The 24,362-nt window shown below is 41.8% G+C and overlaps 1 protein-coding gene across 1 annotated transcript in view; it reads left to right on the top strand.

Annotated features, from left to right (window-relative positions):
* Positions 1-13,213: 13,213 nt before the first annotated feature.
* The window catches only part of LOC124545834 (odorant receptor 43a-like), a 64,681-nt gene continuing 53,532 nt past the window's right edge, over positions 13,214-24,362 (top strand). The window contains exon 1 of the mRNA XM_047124791.1: positions 13,214-14,034. Coding sequence (XP_046980747.1) covers positions 13,214-14,034 — 821 coding nt within the window. The remainder of the gene's footprint in view (positions 14,035-24,362) is intronic.

Raw genomic sequence — 24,362 nt, 5'->3', positions numbered from 1 at the left:
CTTCGTGACGATCATGTTTCAATTTTTCAGCAAGATGACGCGCCATGTCATAAGCCCAGGAGTGACGGAGTGGGACGAGGAGCACAGTGGGGAGTTCCAATTGGTGTGCTGCCCTGCATCTCGCCAGATGTGAATCCTATCGAACACGTCTAGGATGTGATTGAACTTGACGTCAGAGCTCACCGCACCCCGCCTCCCCCACCCCCTTTTTGAGTTACGGGAATTACGTAACTTGTGTTTACAGGTGTGGTGCCAACTCCCTCCAGCGACCTACCAAGGCCTCACTGCTTCCATGTCAAGACGTATCGCCGTTGTTATCCGTGCCAAAGGTGGGCGTATCGGCTATTAGGCAGGTGGTTATAATGTTCAGACTGACGAGCGTATCTCACAAAATGATGTTCCCGAATGTGAATTACTTATACTGTAAGTGCAATGGAAGATTTACCACCTGCCTTCAAGATTAATGTTTCTCAAAATTCGCTTTACGCGAATATCGGTACTGCACTTTTAATAAAGTTAGTCTCTTGATGGTCTGTTTTATATCTTTTCCGCTGACATCAACCCTACATATTAGCAGGAAAAGTAAAAAAAGTTAATTTTTTCTTTGGTGTTACTTGTTCCCGCTACGTTCCAGGGGGAGGCTGGATTGCAAAGTTTCGCTTTACAGTAAAGAAAATTTAGAAAAATGTGCAAGTACAGTTTTAAAATATTAATATTATAAAATATTTGCAGTTTTAAATTATTAGAAAGAAATGTTTTAGACTGGAGATGTTCAAACTTTATGTTGTCTTTTGAAATAAAAAAAAGAGAAAAAACTGATTGCATTCACATAATAAGATTGATCCTGAAGCGAGAAAAGGAAAACGAGAGATTCAGTTCAGTCTGATGGAAATGATGATTGTTAGGGTAGATATCCTTGTCTGGGAGGACAAGCTTTCGAAGGTACATTGGGAGACGCACTTTGTAAGAGTACGGGTGGTTGTATGTGTTGGTACCGGCTCGGCAGGACGTTAGGATTGATAGGCGGAGAGATGAGACTGCACTGTTGTTGGAAGTCACGTTTTAGTGTTTTACAGGTTATACAGAGGGGTTCTATCTCCATAACGTGAGAAGAAAAATCAGATTATTTGGTAAAGGATGCGAGTAGGAGAAGCTAACAGTTCACGTATCGATTCATTTCGTTAATAGGCAAATGTACCGCATAGTGTTCTATTACACATCCATATCAATGACAGGAAGCGGTCACAACTGTGAAATTTATTGAATTTCAGTACGGATGTTACGTATGTTCTCGCTCACTTTACATTTGTGCCGTTGTGAAAGTAAGGTTATTGACCTAGTGATGTCATCGCGCTTATAAGTGATGTCATTATTCTTATCAGAGATCTATTCTCTGTTATCAATGGTATCATCATCCTCTCTCTTCTTATCTCTCGTCCCCACTTTCCGATAAATTATAGTTAAATATTAAAAATGTAACAGCCAATGAAAACTGCGAGAACTTCTCCAGCTGTGTTCATGTTTTGAATGGAAATACATTGAAACGCCAAAGAAAGTAGTATAGGCATACCTATTCAGTTACAAAGATATGTAAACAGGCAGAACACGGTTCTGCGATCGCAACGACTATGTAAGACTAAAAGTGTCTGACACAGCTGTTAGATCGGCTACTGCTGCTATAATGGCAGGTTATCAAGATCTAAGTGAATCTGGACATGATGTTATAAACGCGCACAAGCGATGGGACACAGTGTCCCCGAGGTAGCGATGAAGTGGGAATTTTTGACAATTTCACAAGTGTACCATGAATATCAGGAATCCGATAAAACATTGAATCTACGACATCAATGCGGCTGGAAAGAGATCCTGCAAGAAGGGGATCAACGACGACTGAAGAGAACCATTCAACGTGACAAAAGTGTAACCCTTCCGCAAATTGCTGCAAATTTTAATGCTGGGCCATCAACAAGTGCAAACATGGGAACCATTCAAGGAAACATCATCGATATGGGCTCTCGAAGCCGAAGGCCCACTCGTGTACCCTCGATGACTGTGAGACACATAACTTCACGCCTGACCTGGGCCCATCGACACCGACATTGGACTATTGATGACTGGAAACAGGTTGCCTGCTCGGACGAGTCTACTTGCAAATTGTATCGAGTGGATGGACGTGTACGGGTATGGAGACAACCTCATGAAACCATGGATACTGCATGTCAACAGGGGACTGTTCAAGCTGGTGGAGGCTCTGTAATGGTGTGAGGCATGTGCAGTTGGAGTGATATGGGACCCCTGGTATGTCTAGATACAACTCTGCCAGGTGAAACGTTTGTAAGCATCCTGTGTGACCACCTGCATCCATTCATATCCATTATGCATTCCGACGGACTTGGGGAATTCCAGCAGGTCAATGCGACACGTCACACGTCCAGAAGTGCTAAAGGGGGCTCCACGAGCACTCTTCTGAGTTTAAACACATCCACTAGCCACCAGACTCCCCAGAGGTGAACATTATTGAGCATATCTGTGATGCCCTGCAACGTGCTGTTCAGGAGAGATCTCGTATTTATGGATAGCCTGCAAAATTCATGGTTTCAATTACCTACAGTACTACTTCAGACATTAGTCGAGTCCATGCCGTGTAGTGCTGTGGTACTTCTGCGTGTTCGCGGGGGTTCTACACGATGTTTGTCAGGTGTACCAGATTCTTGGCTCTTCAGCGTATATAAATGTAAATGGTAATCCAGTTCCCAGAAAAGTGCGAAATATAAATATACCTAATTAAAAATACTCAACGCTTATCGAGGCAGTGGCGTTTTCTATTTTCCAACGAAGACGGCAAAGAAGGAACTCTAACTTTGCAAAACAGTGTGCCGAGGTCGCAGATGAAATCAGACCTATGCCTATGCTGGTGTGACTCATTTCAACAGGGCTACCTGAGGATGCAGCTGTCTCTTTTCAGATGGCCTCTAAACATGTCCACATTTCTGTACTACTACTTAATCCCTACAGTAAGGCCTCATTCATATTTAGCTGAGCTATAAGATTACTGAGGTGGATTAGACGCAGTCTAACTTTCAGAGCAATGTCGAGAACACAGTTTTAATCATTCAAAAGAACAAAACGTTTTACTTTGCACAATATGATGGCAAGTGAGTCTGAGACATATCAAAAAGAACAACATGGTCATTAAGATTATTGTTACATGTATATTTGTTTCACTCCGACACTCATGTCAAGAAAACATCACTTGCAAAGATTAAAAAGCTGTGAAGTTTCTCAAGAGAAATGCTATCCATTTTTGCGTAAAACTGCCATGTATGCCAGAAATAGCCGTCAGCTCTGTTTAAGTCAATTGTGCCACGATATGGTGCGATCTTTTTGATCAGTCTTAAGAACGTGACTGTAGCTAGAATGATTATTAAAATACAAATAAATTTTTGAAATAATAAGTTTTTAACTGTATTAAGAAGTAGATAATAATCTGCCTTAGCCATCTACAGATTCTTAAACCCATATCAACAGTTACGAAAATTTGTCATTATGTTTCAGCAACTATGGAAATACTTGTGAGATTTATAACAAAAGACTTGAGGTGCATGCAGATGTAAGGAGGTGAATTATTCGTACATCAATAACGTATTGCATGTATCTCATATTTCTCGATATAAATCTAACTTTTTAATAGCGGTTAAAAATTCACATTCATAAATCTTCAGATCTATCTGCATGGGGTTAGGAACCTGTGTTATTTTATACTTTTTACGCTGATTTAAACGTGTCTTATACTAAAAATTTATTTTCATTAAAATAATTATTGTCCGCAGCTCGTGGTCGTGCGGTAGCGATCCCGCTTCCCACGCCCGGGTTCGATTCCCGGCGGGGTCAGGGATTTTCTCTGCCTCGTGATGACTGGGTGTTGTATGATGTCCTTAGGTTAGTTAGGTTTAACTAGTTCTAAGTTCTAGGGGACTGATGACCATAGATGTTAAGTCCCATAGTGCTCAGAGCCATTTGAACCATTTTTTTGAAAATAATTATTTTCCGCTTCTTACTCTTGTGTGTTACTTTTTCAATCGATTTCAGACATCTTGATGAAATTCCAACAGAGACATGGAATACATTTCTGTTTTATTTCAATTTATCTTCTCATTAATTCAACCGATGTAATATTTCTTACTACGTCTTTACCCCGTAAATATAAAAATTCACCCAGTTCTGACCTGTATTGTACGTTTCAATCTCTACCTCATCAGCAAGATAGTTTTAGGTGAGTTTAAAAATTTATGCTTAACATACAACCAGAAAAGAGAGGGAGTTGATGGAAACGTGGTAAAATGAGTCAAATACATACAAAAATAGGTGGGAATTGCAACTCAGAATTACGCTTTTATATCGTCCCTGCCACACCCAATCTCAGAAGTAGGTATGCTGTGGTGCTTGTGTGTCTTAATGTCATAGTAATTTTTTCTCAGGTTGCAAGTGATGCGTGTACCCAGTTTGGTGGAAACTGCTTCAGGCATTAAAGAAATGTACTTGTTAATCTAATGTTGTCGCAGACTCTTTCTGCCACAAGCTATTTATGTGCTTCGCAACTGTAGGCAATCTAACTCTATCTGCTAAGTACAGCCATCATGCAGGAATTCAGTTGAAGATGCAGTGCCCTGCATTATGCTTCTTCATAACCCCCGTCTCTACCGCCTCCCTACCCGCCTGCAGGTAGGTGACCCTTACTCCCACACTATTGCACTGTTATCCAGTTCTGAATTATGTTTAAAATTTCAAGTCTTTAGCTCATCAGGCTGTTAGTTTAAAATCAATTACAATAATTTGTGCCGAACAGGCAGGCAAGAAAGCGAAACCGCTCCTCAGTCTGCGCCCACTACGTATATGCTGTTGTTTCTTTTAAATCAGTTTCTGTTATTAATAGCAAATCTCACAAGAAAGCTGAGACATTAGATGGTAGAGTAAGAATCCCCAAGTTGTGAGTGAGTTAAATGCACATATGGCTCAGTTTTAAAGCATATATCCAGTTTACACCTGGAACAAATTGCCCCAAAATATCACTAAATATCACAATTGCAATTACAAGTAAGTATGGTAAATAAAAACAGATGTATTGTGGTTACTACCTGTAGTCAATATTCATACCTTAAAATTAGCTGAAACTAACTTCTAAATGAGGTCATGATAGTGTGATATCAACGAGACCATCCCATCTGTCTTCAGCTCCATAAGTTTGTTGTCATCAGTTCCAACATAGATATAAATTTGAATGTTAATTATATTGTGTGTTAGAAACTGAATACAATGTATTTATTGCAATTGAGACTTGACCGTTACCAAGAATCAGGAGCTAATTCTGTCTAGAGCAGATATTCTTATGTTATTTAGTTCATGATCTGAACTGGTGAAGGTAGTGCTTCTTTTTATAAACGAAGGTAACTTAGAACTGTTTTTTGTACTTAAAAGAAATTCATTGAGGTTTACTAGGAAAAGAAGCAAACCTGTTATCTGATCTGAAAGAACATTTCTTGTTCAAATGGTTCAAATGGCTCTGAGCACTATGGGACTTAACATCTATGGTCATCAGTCCCCTAGAACTTAGAAATACTTAAACCTAACTAACCTAAGGACAGCACACAACACCCAGCCATCACGAGGCAGAGAAAATCCCTGACCCCGCCGGGAATCGAACCCGGGAACCTGGGCGTGGGAAGGGAGAACGCTACCGCACGACCACGAGATGTGGGCACATTTCTCGTTCCGGAACTTCAATAGCATTACCTGTTATGCAGCAGTGCTTATAAGCAACTTTCTGTTTCCTGATCTGTTATGTACATAAAGCAGAGTGCATGTGTGAATGTGTATGTCTGGGATTTCCTCTTGAACATCTGGATCAATTTCAACCAAAGGAGAATTTGCAGGCCTCACGAGTATCAGCAGTTTGGCATTTACGACTTCCTAGTTCCAACAATATGGTAGATTTGGGCAAAATCGTTATTTTTCCCAGCCTACCCTGCACGAAAATCTTGTATGCGGGGACAGTGTTGGCCTGCCAAATCAACTTTCTTCACAGGTCAGCCTATACGTCCACACAAGTAGCACTTTGCTGGAGCCCGAAATGTAAGGTTCCCAGCACAAGTGTGTTCGCATGGTATCAGCCTGCTTTATTGATCTGCTTTGCATGGCGGCCTGCAGATCAGGAGCAAATATCTGATTTTCAAGCCCCACATGTATAGCCTGCCCGGCGTGACCAGTGTGTTGTGGGAGCAGTATCACGGCATGCTTTGTTGAACTGCACTGCAGGGGCTACGCATTCCTATGAACATGTTTGGGGACAAGTTTAGATGGACAGATGAGGTGATGAACAGAGTACATGACAGGAAGGAATGGACAGAGGGGAGGAGGGGGAAATACATGAGGCAGGTGAAAGGTCTATAGTGGAAGGGTGGAAAAGGAAGTGTTGGAGGCAGAGATGGAAAAAGAGATGGGAAGGAGTATATGATCACAGGAAGGGGGCGAGAAGATGCGATCAGAGAAAGAGGGTGGAGGAAATGGACAAAGGGTGGGAGAGGAGTAGATGAAGAGACAGAGAGTATGGGGAATAGGAGACACATAGAGTCGGCATGATAAGGTGGAAGCTGAGAGGGGGGTGGTTCAAATGGCTCTGAGCACTATGTGACTTAACTTCTGAGGTCATCAGTCGCCTAGAACTTAGAACTAATTAAACCTAACTAACCTAAGGACATCACACACATCCATGCCCGAGGCAGGATTCGAACCTGCGACGGTAGCGGTCGCTCGGCTCCAGAATGTAGCGCCTAGAACCGCATGGCCACTCCGGCCGGCGAGGGGGGTGGAAGAGGTGTGTTAAATATAAGAGTGAAACAACGTAATGCACGAAAGCTTTAATTGCATAATTCTGTAACTTGTTTAGCACTACATTTACACAGCTTGAAACACTTCTTTAAGTAAAAAGGAAAACTACCTGATTGTGTTGGGATTCTGTCAGCAGTTGTTTCTCAGCACTCTGGAAATATCAAGGCAGTTTCCATAACGTCCATTGGTAAAAGGAAAAGGGGAACTTTGTTCCCACCTTAAAAAAACAGAAGTCGTTAATTGTTGTTGAATTACATTAACAACATACTCTTTAAGAATATACTAGGGTGTAAGTAGTGTGAACAACCTGAAAATACCTTTTAGCACACCCTTAACGATATCAATGCATTTTCAAATAAAGTATACTACCCACTTAAAGACTACAATAAAAATATAAAAATCCAAATTCTTTCAATTGTTGTTGACTTTTACTCTCAACATACTCTTTAAGAGATATTAATGTGTAAGTAAGACATTGAACCTCGACAAAGTGAATGCAAGATTCATTGGGCAAAGTGACATCTACAATTAAGACTAACGTTTTTGAGGTAAGTTTACCTGAAAAATTTGAGACATATATTAAATCTGGTAGAAGGATACGTTAAAAACAATAAATATTTTTTTCTAAACTTTGAAATATAAATTAACTGACTAGATTAAAATATTTTCAAAAGGTGGGCATAATGTACCCGTCCCCTTTCCCTTCGAATCCGAGGTTTAACAAAACATTATTATCTACCAATAAGTAGTACACTGCTCCTTCAAATATTTTTGGGTACACAGGTATTCTTCTATCTCCACAAAAGACGTTATCACCGAATATTTAAATCTGATTGGCTAAGACACCTACTTGAAAAGATGTGTTAGTGAAGTAAGGCCGCCGGACGGAGTGGCCGTGCGGTTCTAGGCGGTACAGTCTGGAACCGCGCGACCGCTACGGTCGCAGGTTCGAAACCTGCCTCGGGCATGGATGTGTGTGATGTCCTTGGGTTAGTTAGGTTTAAGTAGTTTCAAGTTCTAGGGGACTGATGACCTCAGAAGTTAAGTCCCATAGTGCTCAGAGCCATTTGAACCATTTCTTTTTTTTTTTTTTTTTTGAAGTAAGACCACCAGCCCCTGACTGCCAATCCACTCTTTGAAAACCGCGCACCAATAGCACTTTCCATTTCCGCAATATTTGCGGTTCAAGTTTGAAGTGCTTCACCCTGTATATTTATACCTTTACTTCAAAAATTTCATAGTTTCTGCTCTGATACTACATTAAATATGTCAGACAATATTTTACTTTTATCCTAAAGATTTTAATTCTATTTGATAATTTCATGCTATTGGTCTTTACAATAACATGCCTTAAGACTATTATTTTACTCACCATCCTTAAATTTTGGCTTTCAGTAAATTCTAACGTTACTGAAGCGTACACTGACACTTTTTCACTGATACCTCTGAAACGTTAGCATATCTGAATAGAATAAATGGCAATCCCCTCCCTAGTCGGCAAAGACTACCTACAGATGAAATTCTCTGAAATGTACACCTACAGATTGAGACTCACTGGCGCTTCAGCTTCAACATGGTGTTATGCATTAGAAAGGTAAGATGGAAAGCTGTCGACAACGAGATCATTAGGGGCGATTCATACGTTGGGAGGGGAAAGCTTTTAACCTCCACCGATTTAGGGAATTCGCAAAGAACTTAAATCTGGATGTCCAGATTGAGATTGGTGCATCATTCCTCTTCAGTGGTTAATAACTGTTCCGTGGTACGCATTACAGCCTTCATTAGGGACTACGAATTTACCAATAAAAACTTCCAATTCAATCGTACCTTCTTCCACGGTTTTTGATTCTGTTGCTTGTCTACAACAAAACTTTTGACGAAATGCTTCTAATTATAGTACATCTGTTCCCATACTTCTTGGTCCTACTACTTTACTTTAAAATTATATTTATATATGACTTGGATGCTTAGTGATGTAGACGAAGCATGTTATAAAGACTATTAATAGTTTGGTGTTACAGTCAGATACAGAAAGGAGCGCCTTGGAGATGTTTACGCGTGCTCTACAAAATTGTACCGAGCAAGTGAAAACATTTTCATTATCTGTCAGTGACAGGTGAAAGGTATATAAGGATATAAGGAGCAATCAAAAAGATTCGGTTTGAAGGCGTTGCTGCAGCTGATGTGCAAAATAGGGTGTATAAGCATCGACATGTAGATGAGGGATGAGTGTTGGATTCGTGCCTTTACGACGCGCATGCGGTAAACCCAGAAACGTGAATTATGGCAAACTTATTATCAAATGCGCCCAAACACGATCAAAGCGTTGCCTAAGGACAAACCCCGGCAGACATCCATCGGAGTATGAAGAATGTGTATGGGGCAGCAAGTCTGTCGAAAACCACCGTCTTGGAATGATGTGCCAAGTTCCGTGCACGTCGCTGTATTGCAAATGTTGTAACGTAGCATTTAGCCAGCTCAAGAGGGAGACTCTCGGGCATCCACACTATAGTCCCGAGCTCTCCCCATGTGATTATCACGGCTCGGTCTCTTAAAAAATGAAGGAGCGATGTTGCATGGTGGACGATGATGTACAGCAGGCAGTTACTGACTTCTTCAAGCAGTAGGACACCGTTATCACCAAGCGGGAATCTTCACCCTGGTGCAACGTTGAGTTGATTGCCGCAGTGCTCACGATGATTTTGCCTGACTGGCAAATTGAGCCTGAACTATACGACCATTGAATGGAAATTATTTCATCGTCCTTTATATATTTTGTTCAAGTGAACCATTAATTCGCCACAAACCTTCGGAACGAAAACGTAACAAATATATAAATCCACCTCAAAGCTCGAAATTGAACTAATTACGCAGTGCCACAACATTGGAATTGTGTGATATCACACGATGTTCTACCAGTTGCTTTTAACGTAACTGCTGAAGGGCCTTCTTAAATTTCAGAATCATCCTGTGAGTGAAATTCAAATTAAAATAATCATAATGTGATCTATTTATGACCCCATCTCTAGTTATTGGATATAGGTTTCGCCTTTTATGCAAAAAGACTGTTTTTTCTCTTCGTAGACAAACATGTTTCGTCACCTGTGTGCCATCATCAATGGATTTTGTTTATCGAAATTGTAAAAAGTAAGCATATTTTAGGATGTAACTGATCTAACAAAGTGAGTCCTAAAGACAGTTTTTGTTCATTTTCGTTCTTATCGTGATTTTACGTTATATTGTGTTGCAGGACCATCAGTATAGTGACCTGCACTGATAACTTGTCATTTGCAAACCAAATGACGTAAAAGTGATTTTTTTGAGTTAAAAAATCAAGGGGTGTGTTAGCTCACTGAAAGACTTCACATTTACATCATTTAGTTTGCAGATGACAAGCTATCAGTGCAGGAGACCATACAGATGGTCCTGCAAAACCATATAGGCTACTGTAATAGCACGGGAAGAATAAAAGACAAACAAAAACCGTCTTTAGGTCTTACTTTGTTAGATCAGCCGCAACCTAAAACACGTTCACTTTTTACAGTTTCGAACAAACAAAAGCCACTGATGAGGGCACAGAGGTGCCGAAACAGGTTTGGGTAACAAGAGAAAAAAAAAGTGATTTTGCATAAAAGGCGGAACCTACACCCAATAATTGTAACTGTAAACACGGAAAAAATAGAAGAGCTGCAAATCCAAAAGATAAATAGGCCTCAGTTTAGTTGTTAAATAACAACTGACAACTGCGATCAGTCTCCCCTTCATATAAGCACACTATGTGATAAAAAGTACCCGGACACCTGACTGAAAATGACTTACAAGTTCGTGGCGCCCTCCATCGGTAATGCTGGAATTCAATATGGTGTTGTCCAACCCTTAGCCTTGATGACCGCTTCCACTATCACAGGCACACGTTCGCTGGAAGGTTTCTTGGGGAATGACAGCCCATGACGGTCGGTGAGGTCTGTCACGAAGTCGGCGCTCGAAAACATCCCAAAGATATTCTATAGAATTTAGGTCAGGACTGTGTGCAGACCAGTCCATTACAGAGATGTTATTGTCGTGTAAGCACTCCACCACAGGCCATGTATTATAAACAGGCGCTCGATCGTGTTGAAAGATGCATCCCCGAATTGCTCTTCAACAGTGGGAAGCAAGAAGTTGCTTGAGGCCTGTGCTGTGAAAGTGCCACGCAAAACAAAAAGGGATGCAAGCCCCTTCCGTGAAAAACGCCACCGCCTCCGAATTTTACTGTTGGCACTACACACGCTGGCAGATGCCGTTCACCTGGCATTCGCCATACCCACACTCTACCAACTGATCGTTACATTACGTACCGTGATTCGTCACTCCACAAAACGTTTTTCCACTGTTCAATCGTCCAATGTTTAAGCTCCTTACACTAAGTGAGGCGTCGTTTGGCAATTACCGGCATGATGTGTGGCTTATGTACAGCCGCTCGATCATGAAATCCAAGTTTTCTCACCTCCTGCCTAACTGTTATAGTACTTGCAGTGGATCCTGATGCAGTTGGGAATACCTGGTCTGCCTATTGCACATTTCGACCATCTTCAACTGTCGGCGCTCTCCGTCAGACAATAGACGAAGTCGGCCTGTACGCTTTTGTGCTGCACGTGCCCTTCACGTTTCACTTCACTATCATATCGGAAAAAGTGGTCCTAGGGATGTTTCGGAGCGTGGAAATCTCGCGTACAGACGTATGTCACAAGTGACACCCAATCACCTGACGACGTTCGAAGTCAGCTCTATCACGATATCCAGTGACTACTGAGGTAGCTGATATGGAGTACCTGCCAGTAGGTGACAGAATACTTTTGATCACATAGTGTACTTAGTGACAGGTCACAAAACTCACCTACCAACATCAGTGCAAGTGGTGGCTCAATGCGTGCTGTATTCATCAGTGCATTATTTCGCATCATAGCAATGGAGGATCTCCTGGTATAGACGTTGATACAAATCGACAAAATATGTGTCTCTATTCTCAGTGCCTATCTTTACCACGTAGTTAGTGATACCATCCATCCTATTTCTCTTCAGACTGCTACCCAAACGACACTATATCGCCATAATGGTCTCCGCAAGTACTCCCAGGGTGGGGTACGAATATACTAGTGACATAAACCATCGACAAAAGCGTGTTATACCATTTCTACTCGGTTTGCCTGTACCTATGTTTTGCTCCTCTGCGTTCCAATCAAAGGGCGGCAAAACGTATGTTTTGTCTGTAAAACGATGTTGTTTTCTATCTTTGCTTACCCTTTGTACCAAATGTCTGCTATCATGCCATATTTTAAATAGTTTACTATTTCTTCAGATCCTCTTCCTGTGCTTGGAGGGCATAGCTTTTTAAATACCGGTACCATCCATACTAGTAGTCTGTAAGCAACTTCTTTTCCTGTTAAGTTCCACTTTCCTAGCACAAAGCCAGATAACAGAAGACTAGCTTTTGCCTTATCTAGAATCGCCTAATTGTGTGGAGTAATGTGGGTCGATTTTTTTCCATTCAGGCGTTGCAAAAGCGAAATACACCCAGTGTCGAAGTTCAAATGGTTGAAATGGCTCTGAGCACTATGGGACTTAACTTCTGAGGTCATCAGTCCCCTGGAACTTAGAACTACTTAAACCTAACTAACCTAAGGACATCACACACATCAAAGCCCGAGGCAGGATTCGAACCTGCGACTGTAGCAGGTTCCAGACTGTAGCGCCGAGATCCGCTCGGCCACTCCGACCGGCAGTGTCTAAGTCAGATACAAATTCCTGTTGAGTCGTAGATACTTAATTACAATTTGATACCGACGTCTCTATTCGGCACTACTAGTGTTTCAAAAATGTATAAGACGAATATTTGAAAAGTGAATTTCAGGTACATATTTCATACAAGTGCTTCTATGTTCCTTTCATACTCGGACAGTATGTCCGGCGACACAGAAAGAGGGAGAGGGAGAGAGACTCGTTACTTTTAATTGTGATGATCGATCAGTTTCTGTTATGTTGAGTCAGACGATGAGACCACTTTCATTTTCCATCTAATGTCGTGCTACATTGATTACATTATGTAAGTCAGTCTTGACTAAATGTACCAAACGCTACATAATGAACTACCATGTTCAGCACTATTCTATAACTTGAAACTCATTAACAAGGCGTTTACTTGATGCGATGGCATTTATGTATATACATTGTCACTGCAGTGTCAGTGGCTGTAAAAAGGATGAGCAGGCCCGAGTAGCTCTCAGATGTTCGCCTAATTTAAACGTGCTAGGATCGAAACAATATTAATCAGCAGGACTAGACAAACTAGATGGCGAGAGAAATACCAGAGAGCATGGAACTGCCTCTGTCCTGGGCGGATAGCGGGCAGTCAGTCCTCAAGCTCAACATTCGCCATCTTTGGTTGTGTGGTGTGTGGCCACTACCTGGTTCCTGGATATTTGAGGTGTACGGAGCTTTGGGGCTCGTGCTTGGTGTCTGGAACGCTGTAGAGAGTACACTGGCCCTCTACTTCTGTTGGGGAGACATGGATGAGTCGACGATGGTATTCATCAGCACCTTCAGCATCGGCTGCGGCACTGTCAAGATGGCCTTCTTCATGTGCAATCGGAGACAGTACTACGCGCTGGCTCGAAGCGTGGAGATGCTGGTGTCTCTGCAAAGTGAATTCTGTTCGGCAGACCCTGCCTTGGCTGACATTAGGCAGGGCTCGCAAAGGCGTGCCTCCCGTCTCACCATAGGACTGCTGCTCTTAATGTTGTCGCAGTACCCTGTATGGTTCCCGATGCCTTTAATTGCGCGTCCAGACGAACGGCGCCTGCCATTCGCTCAACACGGCTGGGACAACAACACAAACTTCTACGAGCTATCGTACGTCGTACAGTGCGTGATAGGGGCGTGGACCACCCAAATCAGCAACAGTGTGGACTTACTGTTCGTTTGCATCATGATCCTCACAGCTGCGCAGCTGCAGATTCTCACAATGCGCATAGCCAGTCTCAAACGTGAGGACATAGAAGTAAAGCTAGAGAAAGGAATCAGTTGCGTGGCAGATCAGACGGAGAATAGTTGCAGTGATAAAATGTATGAAAAATTGTGTCAGTGCATTGAGAGTCACCAGAATATACTCAGGTACGTTAAATAATTCGAGTAATATCTTTCGCACAAAACTGGATGAGCACAATGATGTTAGTCCTAACCATACACGACAATGCTTGATTCCCTGGGAAACAGTATAGTCTATTTTTATTTTTATTGTCTTAAGATTTTTGACTCATCAATCTTCAGCTTCGTTTGATGCAGCCGTCTCTGAATTACTCTACTGTGCCAACCTCTTCATCTCAAAGTAGCACTTGCAACCTACGTCTTCAATTATTTGCCGTATGTATTCCAATCTCTATTTTCCCCTACAGTTTTTACCCACTATAGTTCAGTCTAGTAACATGGAGGATATTCCGTGATGTATTAAAAGATGTCCTACCACCTGTCCCTTGTGCTTGACAGTGTTTTCCAAATATTCCTTTCCTCTGGGATTCTGTGCAGAACTTCCTCATTCCATACCTTATCAGTCCACCTAACTTTCAACGTTCTTCTGTGGCACCACATTTCAAATGCTTCGATTCTCATCTTTTCCGGTTTTCCCACTGACCATGATTCACTACCATACGACGCTGTGACCCAAATGTACATTATCAGAAATTTTTTCGCCAAATTATGCTTTACATTTCATACTAGAAGACTTCTCCTGCCCAGGAATGCCCTTTTTGCCAGTGCTAGTATGCTTTTTATATCCTCATTGCTCAGTCCGTCATGGACTATTTGCAGCTCGGGTAACAGAATACCTGAAATTCATCTACTTCGTGATCACCAGTCCTGATGTTAAGATGTTAAGCTTATAGCTGCTCTCATTTCTGTTACCTCTCATTACCTTCGTCTTTCTTCATTTTACTCTCAATGTATATTCTGTACTCTTTGGACTGTTCATTCCATTCATTAAATCCAGTAGTTCTTCCTCACTTTCGCTGAGGATAACAATGTCATCAGCAAACATTATTATTGAATTCTTTCATCTTGCATTTTAATTCCAGTCTTGAACCTTTCTTTATTTACGTTATTTCTTCTTCGATGTATGGATTGAACAACAGGAGCGAAAGATTAAATCCCTATCTTACACACTTTTTACCTGAGAACTTTGTTCTCGGTATTCCACTGGTATTGTTCTCTCTTGACTCTTGTAGATATTGTGTATTACCTGTATTTCCCTAAAGATTACCTCTATTATTCTCAGAAGTTCCATCAACTTACACCATTCAACACTAACGGACGCTTTTACCAGGTCTACAAGTCCTACGAACGTGTCTCAACTTTTATTTTTAGTCTTGCTTCCATTATCAACTACAACATGAGAACTGAGTCTCTGGTTCCTTTACAATTTCTAAAGCCAAAGTGATTGTATTACAACAAAATTTGGCATTGCTGGCTTCTAATGACCAAACGTGATGAAGTATTATCGGAAGAGTGTTATCGCGAAATCCAATGAGCTCTTGTCACGAGCGGAAGCTAAAACACAATTACGGTGACTGTAGAGTAATGCACTTCAACCTCCGTGTAAATGCACTTGGGTCTATGACTCTGCTGCAGGTGAGGCAAATGATGACAAGGTATTTGGATACTGGGAAACAGATGTATATCTGAAAATAACACGCTTACGAAACGCTTGCACGGTATCTCGTAAACAATCAACGTAATAGTGTGGTAGTCCTTACGGAAGTAAGGCAGAATGGAACTTACTGTTGAGGAAAATGTCATCAGAGATGGGAGTAAAAGTGTGGACTGCGGAACCGTGGGGCAGGAAATTCACTGCAACATTTTCAAAGACACAACTCTGATGTCAGTCTTAATTTGATTAGGTAAATCTAAATTAGCATTGCCAGACGTGGATTCATTCCTTCGTTTCCTGCGAAATTCCAGCTAAGCGCCATAATCTTTTCATCAGTTTTCCGTGCAGAAAGTACCCACTACAAGGGGCGTTCAAAAGGTTTCCGTTCGAAGGCTGTGCAGTCGAGAATCGATTTTCCAATCACGCAAAATCACCGCGAGCATTGAGGCAATCATCCCACCAACATAAAAGGATGGAGATAAACGTTTGGTAAAACATCGTTTCCTGCTGCATGAAATAGTCCGTAGCTGCGTGCTGTGCATCCTCGTCGACAGGAATCTTAGACCCTTCAAGGTCTTTTTCAAGGGACTAAAACTGTGATAATCGTATAGCGAGGGATCAGGATTATAGAATGGATGTTCGAGTGTCTCCAACTTGAATTTTAACAATTTACGCAGTACGACATTTGCGATATCGAGATGTGCGTCATCATAAAGCAGCAGCATCCGTTGGCGCATCTTTCCTCAGAAGTGGTTTTCGACGGTCTAGCTGGTCAAGCTGCCCCATACACATTCTCGTTCTCCGATAGCCGTCTACCGATATTTGTACCTCCGCAGTCCAGAAAAGATTAACAGCACGTTGGTCCTGTTTGCACGCATTTTGTAATAACGTCGTGAGCATGCACGTCTTCTTTCGCTATTTAAAGTCACTATTTCTACTGAGTCTTGTCTTTTTGCCCATTCGATACTCTGATGCTTTCATTGTTTCATTTCTCGAAACTACCCATTCAGCTGTTGTAGTACTCCTTTCTCCTCTTTCAATCTTAGAAATTCGCGGTAATCTTCGACTCTTGTAAGTTACCTTTAATTTCCTTCCTCTGTATGTTTTCTTCGGTTTTAACCTGCAGTCCGTAACCAATAATTTGGAGTCCACAGCTGCCCGTCGAAATATTTTGCAATTTAATATCAGCGTCGCACTACTTTGCGGTACGTAATCTGCCCAAAGCCCTCCGTTGTCACCAGGTCTCTTCCACATTTACAGCCTTCTTTCTTGGCTATGCTGTATGGAAAATTCTGCTAGCCGGCTCCCTCTTTCATTTATTTCTCCCAGTCTATGTTCTCCTTATAGTTTTCCTTCTCTTCCTTTCCTACTATTGAAATCCAGTACCCCACAACTGGTACATTTTGGTCTCGCTTAGACATCTAAGAAATCTGGTACATTTTTTTCGAACTCCTCATATTTACAGATGTAGTACGTATATAAAGTTGTACTACTATTCCAGGTTTTAATTTTGTATCTGTTTTTACTATGATAATGTGTTCACTGTGTTATTCATAGTTGTTAGTAGTGGAACAGTATCAGTTGCAGTGCAGTCTGAATTATTGCCTTTCTCCTACTCAGACAATTGGGTGCCAGAAAGGTGACAGAAAATCCACAAATGAGAGTTTTTATTGGCTGTAGGAATTAGCGCAGCCCATAGGGTTGCCATATTTATCCTCCAATCCAGGTTAAGTGTTCCACAGGTCTCCTCCTTCCCTCCCCCTTCCTCATCCTTCCCCCTACTCTCCTATTTATTGTGTGAGTTTCGTCACTTGTATTCTGTACCTCATCTTATCATCACTTCTACCCTGCACAAACAAATGATATGTGGCTTCAATTTATATACTTTTTATTCAGTAGAACGGCTTTTTACATTTACGTGCCAATGTGATTGAGTTTTAGGTTTGAAGGTATGGTTTGTAAGTTATAACAAGGAAAAAGGGTGAAATTTTGTCTCTGTCTTTTCACAATATTTTCTTCGGTAGCAATATTTTCGTACAAAATGTTCTTGGATACAATGTAAGAGGTACAGTGTATATATATGAAGTTTTTGAACATCTTTTACTATCAGAATTTCGTAGCAATATGTCCAGAGACACTTGAATAATAATGACTAGAAGCTTACGTATATACGCAGATTCGCTTTTTGCGTCCTTGTTTTTCAGGAGACACTTTTTTTAACACAGTTATCATTCTTTAATGGAGCTGTTGTCATGTTACAACATCCTTCTTTGATACCATTTGATAATAAAGGTTTTTTCCCATGGAGAATGAGATATAATAGTAATACTGGCAGATATGACTAACGGAAGATGAAGAAACCATACTAAACACACAAACACACACACACACACACACACACACACACACACACACACACACACGCACGGACGCGAGCGAGCGCGCGCGTGTGCCGGCGCGCGTTGTATATGCACTCCCATAAAGTGTGCATTCAACTCAGATGTGCACATAGTACACATATTCGATGTATATACAAATAGTGTGCGGTCAACTCAGTCACACATTTATTTACAATATGTGAAACAGTCCACACCATTTCCTCTTCACTCACATACATATATAATTTTTACAAATAAGTACATCCACTCTCTCACTAACTCCTACGTGAATAGTGTGAGTACATGAGGTACCCGATTCCATCCTCACAAATGAATCGTTTGTTGTCGTGGCATGAGAGAACGATCTTCATTTGCGGTACAGTGTGTGACCATATGGTCCTGTGATCAAATACCAGTTTGGTTCACCATTGTGAAGACTGAGGTGGAGTACACCCAATTACACAGAGCAGGCACTTTTATTCATCAGTTCTTAGAGCCATTGAGGCCTCACGATGCAGACCCATTGCCTGCCTTAGGGAGGGATCTATCTATATGGTACACATTGATTTGAGACCCAAAGCCCACAAATTCCACGATACGTGTGCCTGTCACATCTTTCATTAGGCTGGTAATTCTAATGGCATAATGCTTGCAAACAGTAAGATTATATTATAATATATAGTAATATTCTGCCATAACGATTACCGGCCATATACCCAGACATATCAAATCTGTAATCGTGACACCTTATTACTTCCAATGGATTACAACCATTCACACAATAAATGAGCGTCCCTGTACCTATGTAAGGTAACTACGGGTCGCCAAAATGAGTTTTCACATTTAGTACTAAAAGCGGCACATTGGGAGAGCCGGTAGGTCAAATACACATATAGCAACATGAACAGATTTTGTAAATCATGTCATTATCTCAGTCATCTCCAAAATTTGGACTGGTGATACAATCCCTTGAGCCATTATTCCTCTTCCAGCAATAAAATATTTGATTTTCACAGTGCTTAATTAGATTAGCCATTGTCTGCCAAAAATTGCTGTGTTCTTGAGATAAGAAACGTTTTTTTTTAAAGTTACACATCTTGTGAGCCATCATGTCAGTGTTAACATCATTACAGTCCTTCAACCAGTGTGACTGCTTGAAGGATATAGCGTGGGTGACTGTAATCAGATTCACACCCAAACTGACGCATTGCTGGACGTTTCTCTGTTTATCCCCCTGCGTTGTAATCATCTCGGGCACAGAACTACTGCTCGAACTAGTCGCTCTGGACCCAGCGACAAACCCCGGTGTGCATCATGTGAGCTTTCGGGATATGATGGTTCTGCCTCAATGACGTATCCTACATCACAGTCCACTGCCACATTCTTGATTTCACCTAATTCGGTGAACTATTCAACAGACAACAATCGAAACCTTTCAACAGGCAATGAAAATTGGACATTTGTGGTAAGTACTATGGGACCAAACTGCTGAGGTCATCGGTCCCGAAGCTTACACACTTCTTAATATAACTTAAACTAACTTACGCTAAGTACAACATTCACATCCTTGCTCGAGGGAGGACTCGAACCTCCGGCGAGGAGAGCCCCGCGAACCGTGACAAGGCGCCTAAGACCTGGTGGCTACCCCTCGCGGCCAACTGGCAAGTACTGTTACATGGTGCATACGTTGTTTCCATCCGTGTGCAGGGTGTAATTCGAATTGTCGGATGTGTTGAGTTCCTCAGTCATTCGCGTGTTCTTATATTGGCGTTTGCATGTAAACATTGCCAAAATTGTTATCAAGTTCCGCGTTCGAAAAAGAGCAGCATGTCGACATTGGTCAGTAGGTCGATAATGACATGTGTCTTTTTCGCCATGGTGTCCCACGAAAGCTCTGGCGCATTGTAATAGGAGGAAGGGTCCAACATGTATGTGGTCATGCATTCATTCTGGAATTTCTCCAAAATATTTGAAAATAATACCAAGTCCATGTCCATGTAAGTCTTGCTTACTACCCTAAATTAGGGATGTTGATTTATTCTAAAACATTCAGTGCATGCCTATATTCTGCATCCATTATGCCATTGCCTGTGAACGCCGATATGTTGGGCAGTGTGGTTTCGTTGCGTCCCTCCATCGAAAATTTCTGAAATGGTGAGCCGGTGAACCGCAGTGAATCCAGGAAGCCGGCCGGAGTGGCCAAGCGGTTCTAGACGCTACAGTCTGGAACCGCGCGACCGCTACGGTCGCAGGTTCGAATCCTGCCTCGGGCATGGATGTGTGTGATGTCCTTAGGTTAGTTAGGTTTAAGTAGTTCCAAGTTATAGAGGGCTGATGACCTCAGAAATTAAGTCCCATAGTGCTCAGAGCCATTTGAACCATTTAAATCCAGGAAGCGGAATGTAATGTTGTTGGTGATTCAGTTGAATGAGATGTGTGTTTTTCAATTCTTTCAATCAGGGCACTGACTTAGTCATTTTTCAAGACGAAGTCAGGCAAGTGCAACTATGAAATGAGCATCATACCCATTCAAATTTTGGAAGAAAACGGATATGTGTAGCGGTAGTTGGTTTCTCAAGTTGCGTGCATTATGTGCTGCACCGAAGAAAGTCACTGTCAGATGACAAAAAAATGGTTCAAATGGCTCTGAGCACAATGGGACTTAACATCTGAGGTCATCAGTCCCCTAGAACTTAGAACTACTTAAACCTAACTAACCTAAGGACATCACACACATCCATGCCCGAGGCAGGATTCGAACCTGCGACCGTAGCGATCGCGCGGTTCCAGACTGAAGCGCCTAGAACCGCTCGACCACACTGTGTCAGATGACAGTTGTCTCTACAAGCAGTCTCCGTTTCTCTATCTATAAGGCAGTCCACTGCTTTCTTGTGAATGCGTGCTGGTATGTAAATAAAACGGAGAAACGTTTTTAGGGTATTCTCCACGATAACTACGTACCAGTGTCGAATGCTGAAATGACGGTCAGCCGCACCAACTCATAGGAGGAATGCAGCCGTCATTTTCCTGTGGTTTTGTCGTCGGAATCTTGGCGTAAAAAATTCTCCCCTGACGTCACTCACAAGAGATAAAGGATGTTTGTTTCTCCTGAAGGTCCAGCTTGACAGTTGACAAAAGCTGAAGGTCTGGTAGGGACAAAGGGAAGTAATCAATCTGGTGACGAACTTAATGTGTCTTTAACATATTTGCCAAAGAGTGCTCAATCCTGTAGAGGGTATTTATAGCATGCAAGACACTTATACAATTCCTAATTTTTCCCCTCTGATGTCACCACTGAAACAGACATCATCCTAAGTTTAAGTTTGGCAGAAAATTGAAAATGGCCAACATATATATCACATGGCATTGTGTTATTTCAGTTCAAATTTCCTGATGTCACACATATCACTTCCCTAATTAACGCCTAGTGCTACATGTAAACAGTTCCCCTGTGAGATCACAGTTTAAACAATTTCACCTAAAATTTGGTTGTAACTTATCTTAGGTCTACTAGTGGTTTGTTTAAATAATCTCTCTCTGACGTTAAGGTTTAGACAATATCCCCCTCCTCCCCACTCTCACCAGTTTCACATCACAGTTTAAACAATTTGACCCAGCTACCTTAAATTTCTAACTCAAGAGTTAAATTTTCCTATGTTGAAAATTACAGGAAAATTCACGATATTACTTGCCCTGAGTTCAAACTGGCGAGAAATTCTGATGTACTTACCCTAAGTTTAAATAGTGGCAAGCTCACTGGGAGTCATAACTAAGAGTAACACTTGATGGGGGGACAGTTGGTTGTCAGAACTACAGCTCTTGGCCCAAGTTCAAATCTGATTAGCCGACTAGTGCAGCCTGTAGGGTTGTCGCTACCGTGCAGTAATGGCTGGTTATTATGTGCTAGTGTGCTACATCATACTGAAAATACTGTACTAAAGTTTTACCATTCCTTTTTTAATGCAAACCAAAAACGACACTAAAATTACGCTTTTTCTCCTTGCATGCGAGCCGGAAATCGCAATAGAATTATACTAATACTCTTAGAATGCATGGTAGTATGCAAATAAAGTGGACGAAAACGTATTTTGTTGCCCTTTCTCCACGATAACTACAAATCAGTGTCGAGTGCTGAAATGACAGTCATCCATGCTACAATCAACTCAGACTGAAGTTCTATTCATGTAAGCTGTTGTTCTACTCATTCTGTTATCAATCTTTCTTTTAATATCATTTTATTTCTCAAAATAATGAACTATTAGTTCAAAAAATGGTTCAAATGGCTCTGAGCACTATGCGACTTAGCATCTATGGTCGTCAGTCCCATAGAACTTAGAACTACTTAAACCTAACTAACCTAAGGACATCACACAACACCCAGTCATCACGAGGCAGAGAAAATCCCTGACCCCACCGGGAATCAAACCCGGGAGCTCGGGCGCGGCAAGCGAGAACGCTACCGCACGACCACGAGCTGCGGACCTCAAACTATTAGTTACAAAATATAAATACATATAAACAGTTCTATTTATACATGTAAAACTAATATATTAAAATTAGTTATAATAACTACCCTTGTAGGTCAAATAGCTATAGGATAGATGACGGTAAAAGAAGCAAACATACAACGAAATTTAGCATCAATGTGTTTGCGCTCTACACAGCCGTTGCGCTTTATAAGCTGACACAACATTCGGATGTATGCCTAAGAATACATGATTTTGCACTTAAACATTGATTTTATGACTGCCAGGTTTCTGACCTCTTAGTCGTCAAGAATGCGACGCTGTTAACATGCGAATGTAAGAAATCTATTTCCTATATTTACCTAACCAAGGTTCTCTTATACAGAGTACTACACAGTATGGTCGCTTAAGAGAATGAAACTACTGCTTTGTACACCAAATACAACATTAGTTCTACGTGACACGAGCCCGTTATAGGTTTCCGGAGGTATACGAGGGTTGTCCAGAAAGGAAGATCTGATCTGTCGGGAAATGGAAACAACTGGGAAAAACCGGCAGTGTCTCTGGTATGTCCGTCGATCGTGTCGCGTCGCTCTTTTCAGTTTTGAGTGACCAGTGAACACGTAAAGATGGGTACGGAATAGCGTCTCCCGCCACGTACGAGGGCGTGGTCAGATTTCGCTGTGTCATGCAGCCCACATAACACAATTGTTGAGCAGTTCCTCCTTCGTGCCAATTCTCGGCCGCACACTGCAGGGGCAATGAAGACGCTGCTGCAGCGTTTCTGATGAGAAGTGTTTGAACACCCACAGTACAGTCCGTAATTGGCTCCCCCTGAGTCTCATGTCTGCTCACAAGAACCGCTGGCTATGAAGACAAAATTTTTTCACAGACAATGAGCTGCAGACCAGTGCAGATCACTGGCCGAAAGCACGGGCGGCTGCTTTCTGTGACTAGGAAAGTTGATACAACATTACGGCAACGTTTGAAGTGGGAGCGGCAACTATGTAGAGAAGGAGGTGGAAGGTGTACCTCACTGTTGCAGGTAAAACGTTTCTCGTTTTCACTGTGGTTTCCATTTCGCGACAGATCGGAACTTACTTTCTGGACAGCCCTCGTATAACCAGTTCGGAGATTGTAGGACATTCACATCACTCAGTCAACCTTTCAACCTATGCTCAGACATCTGGGCCTCACATGTAAGTAAGAAACGGGGCATCAGTTTCAACTAGTTTCAGAGCATCCCAGTTACCCGGTTTCAGCTACTTTTGTATTTAATGGTGAACAGCATACTAGCAGAACATGCAGTAATTAGTAAGTGTAGTTTTAACGTTTGAAAGTACTATCCATTCAGTTATGATGTTAAAGTGATCCCATATCTGCTACAGACACAAAACAGCAACAATTAGGAAACAGAGACCCTCACATGTTTTTTGACGAATACTGCTGTTTGTACGGGATGAACATCAACAAAACCGACAAACTGCTGGGACTGATTCCTCTCTGGAAATGCAGGAAAAAAGGTTCTATGAACATTTGTCCAGAAATGCATCGTTGCCATGCTTGATGGTGCTGACGAATGACAGTTCTCTGACCAAGTACCGTGTGTCCCTCGTGTGTTGCAGGGTATGTGCCTGACGTAGCGTGCTGCAAGCAGTAGAGCGATCCGCAGTTTATGTTTGGGGGTTTATGTGATCGTGGGTCCTTTCAGACAGACGATAATGCAGGAAGATGGTGAATTGTGCGTACACAAGATTTGGTGGACTGGGTTCCACAGGATATTGTGAAGAACCATCTTACAATCTGCCACTCATGTGACCCGTCAATATGGTGTAAGCATAAGGTCAGTTATGTGTATCCTGCATGGCAACCGCTACTATGCCTATCACCTGTAATCCAGTGGAAGCCATTTTGAACATTTGTTGTGACGTGGATAAGCTGGAGGTCTGCACTGTG

This window comes from Schistocerca americana, chromosome 8 (genome assembly GCF_021461395.2).
Source record: "Schistocerca americana isolate TAMUIC-IGC-003095 chromosome 8, iqSchAmer2.1, whole genome shotgun sequence".
In the NCBI taxonomy this organism is placed as follows: domain Eukaryota; kingdom Metazoa; phylum Arthropoda; class Insecta; order Orthoptera; family Acrididae; genus Schistocerca; species Schistocerca americana.
This window is presented reverse-complemented; position numbering and strand designations above follow the sequence as displayed.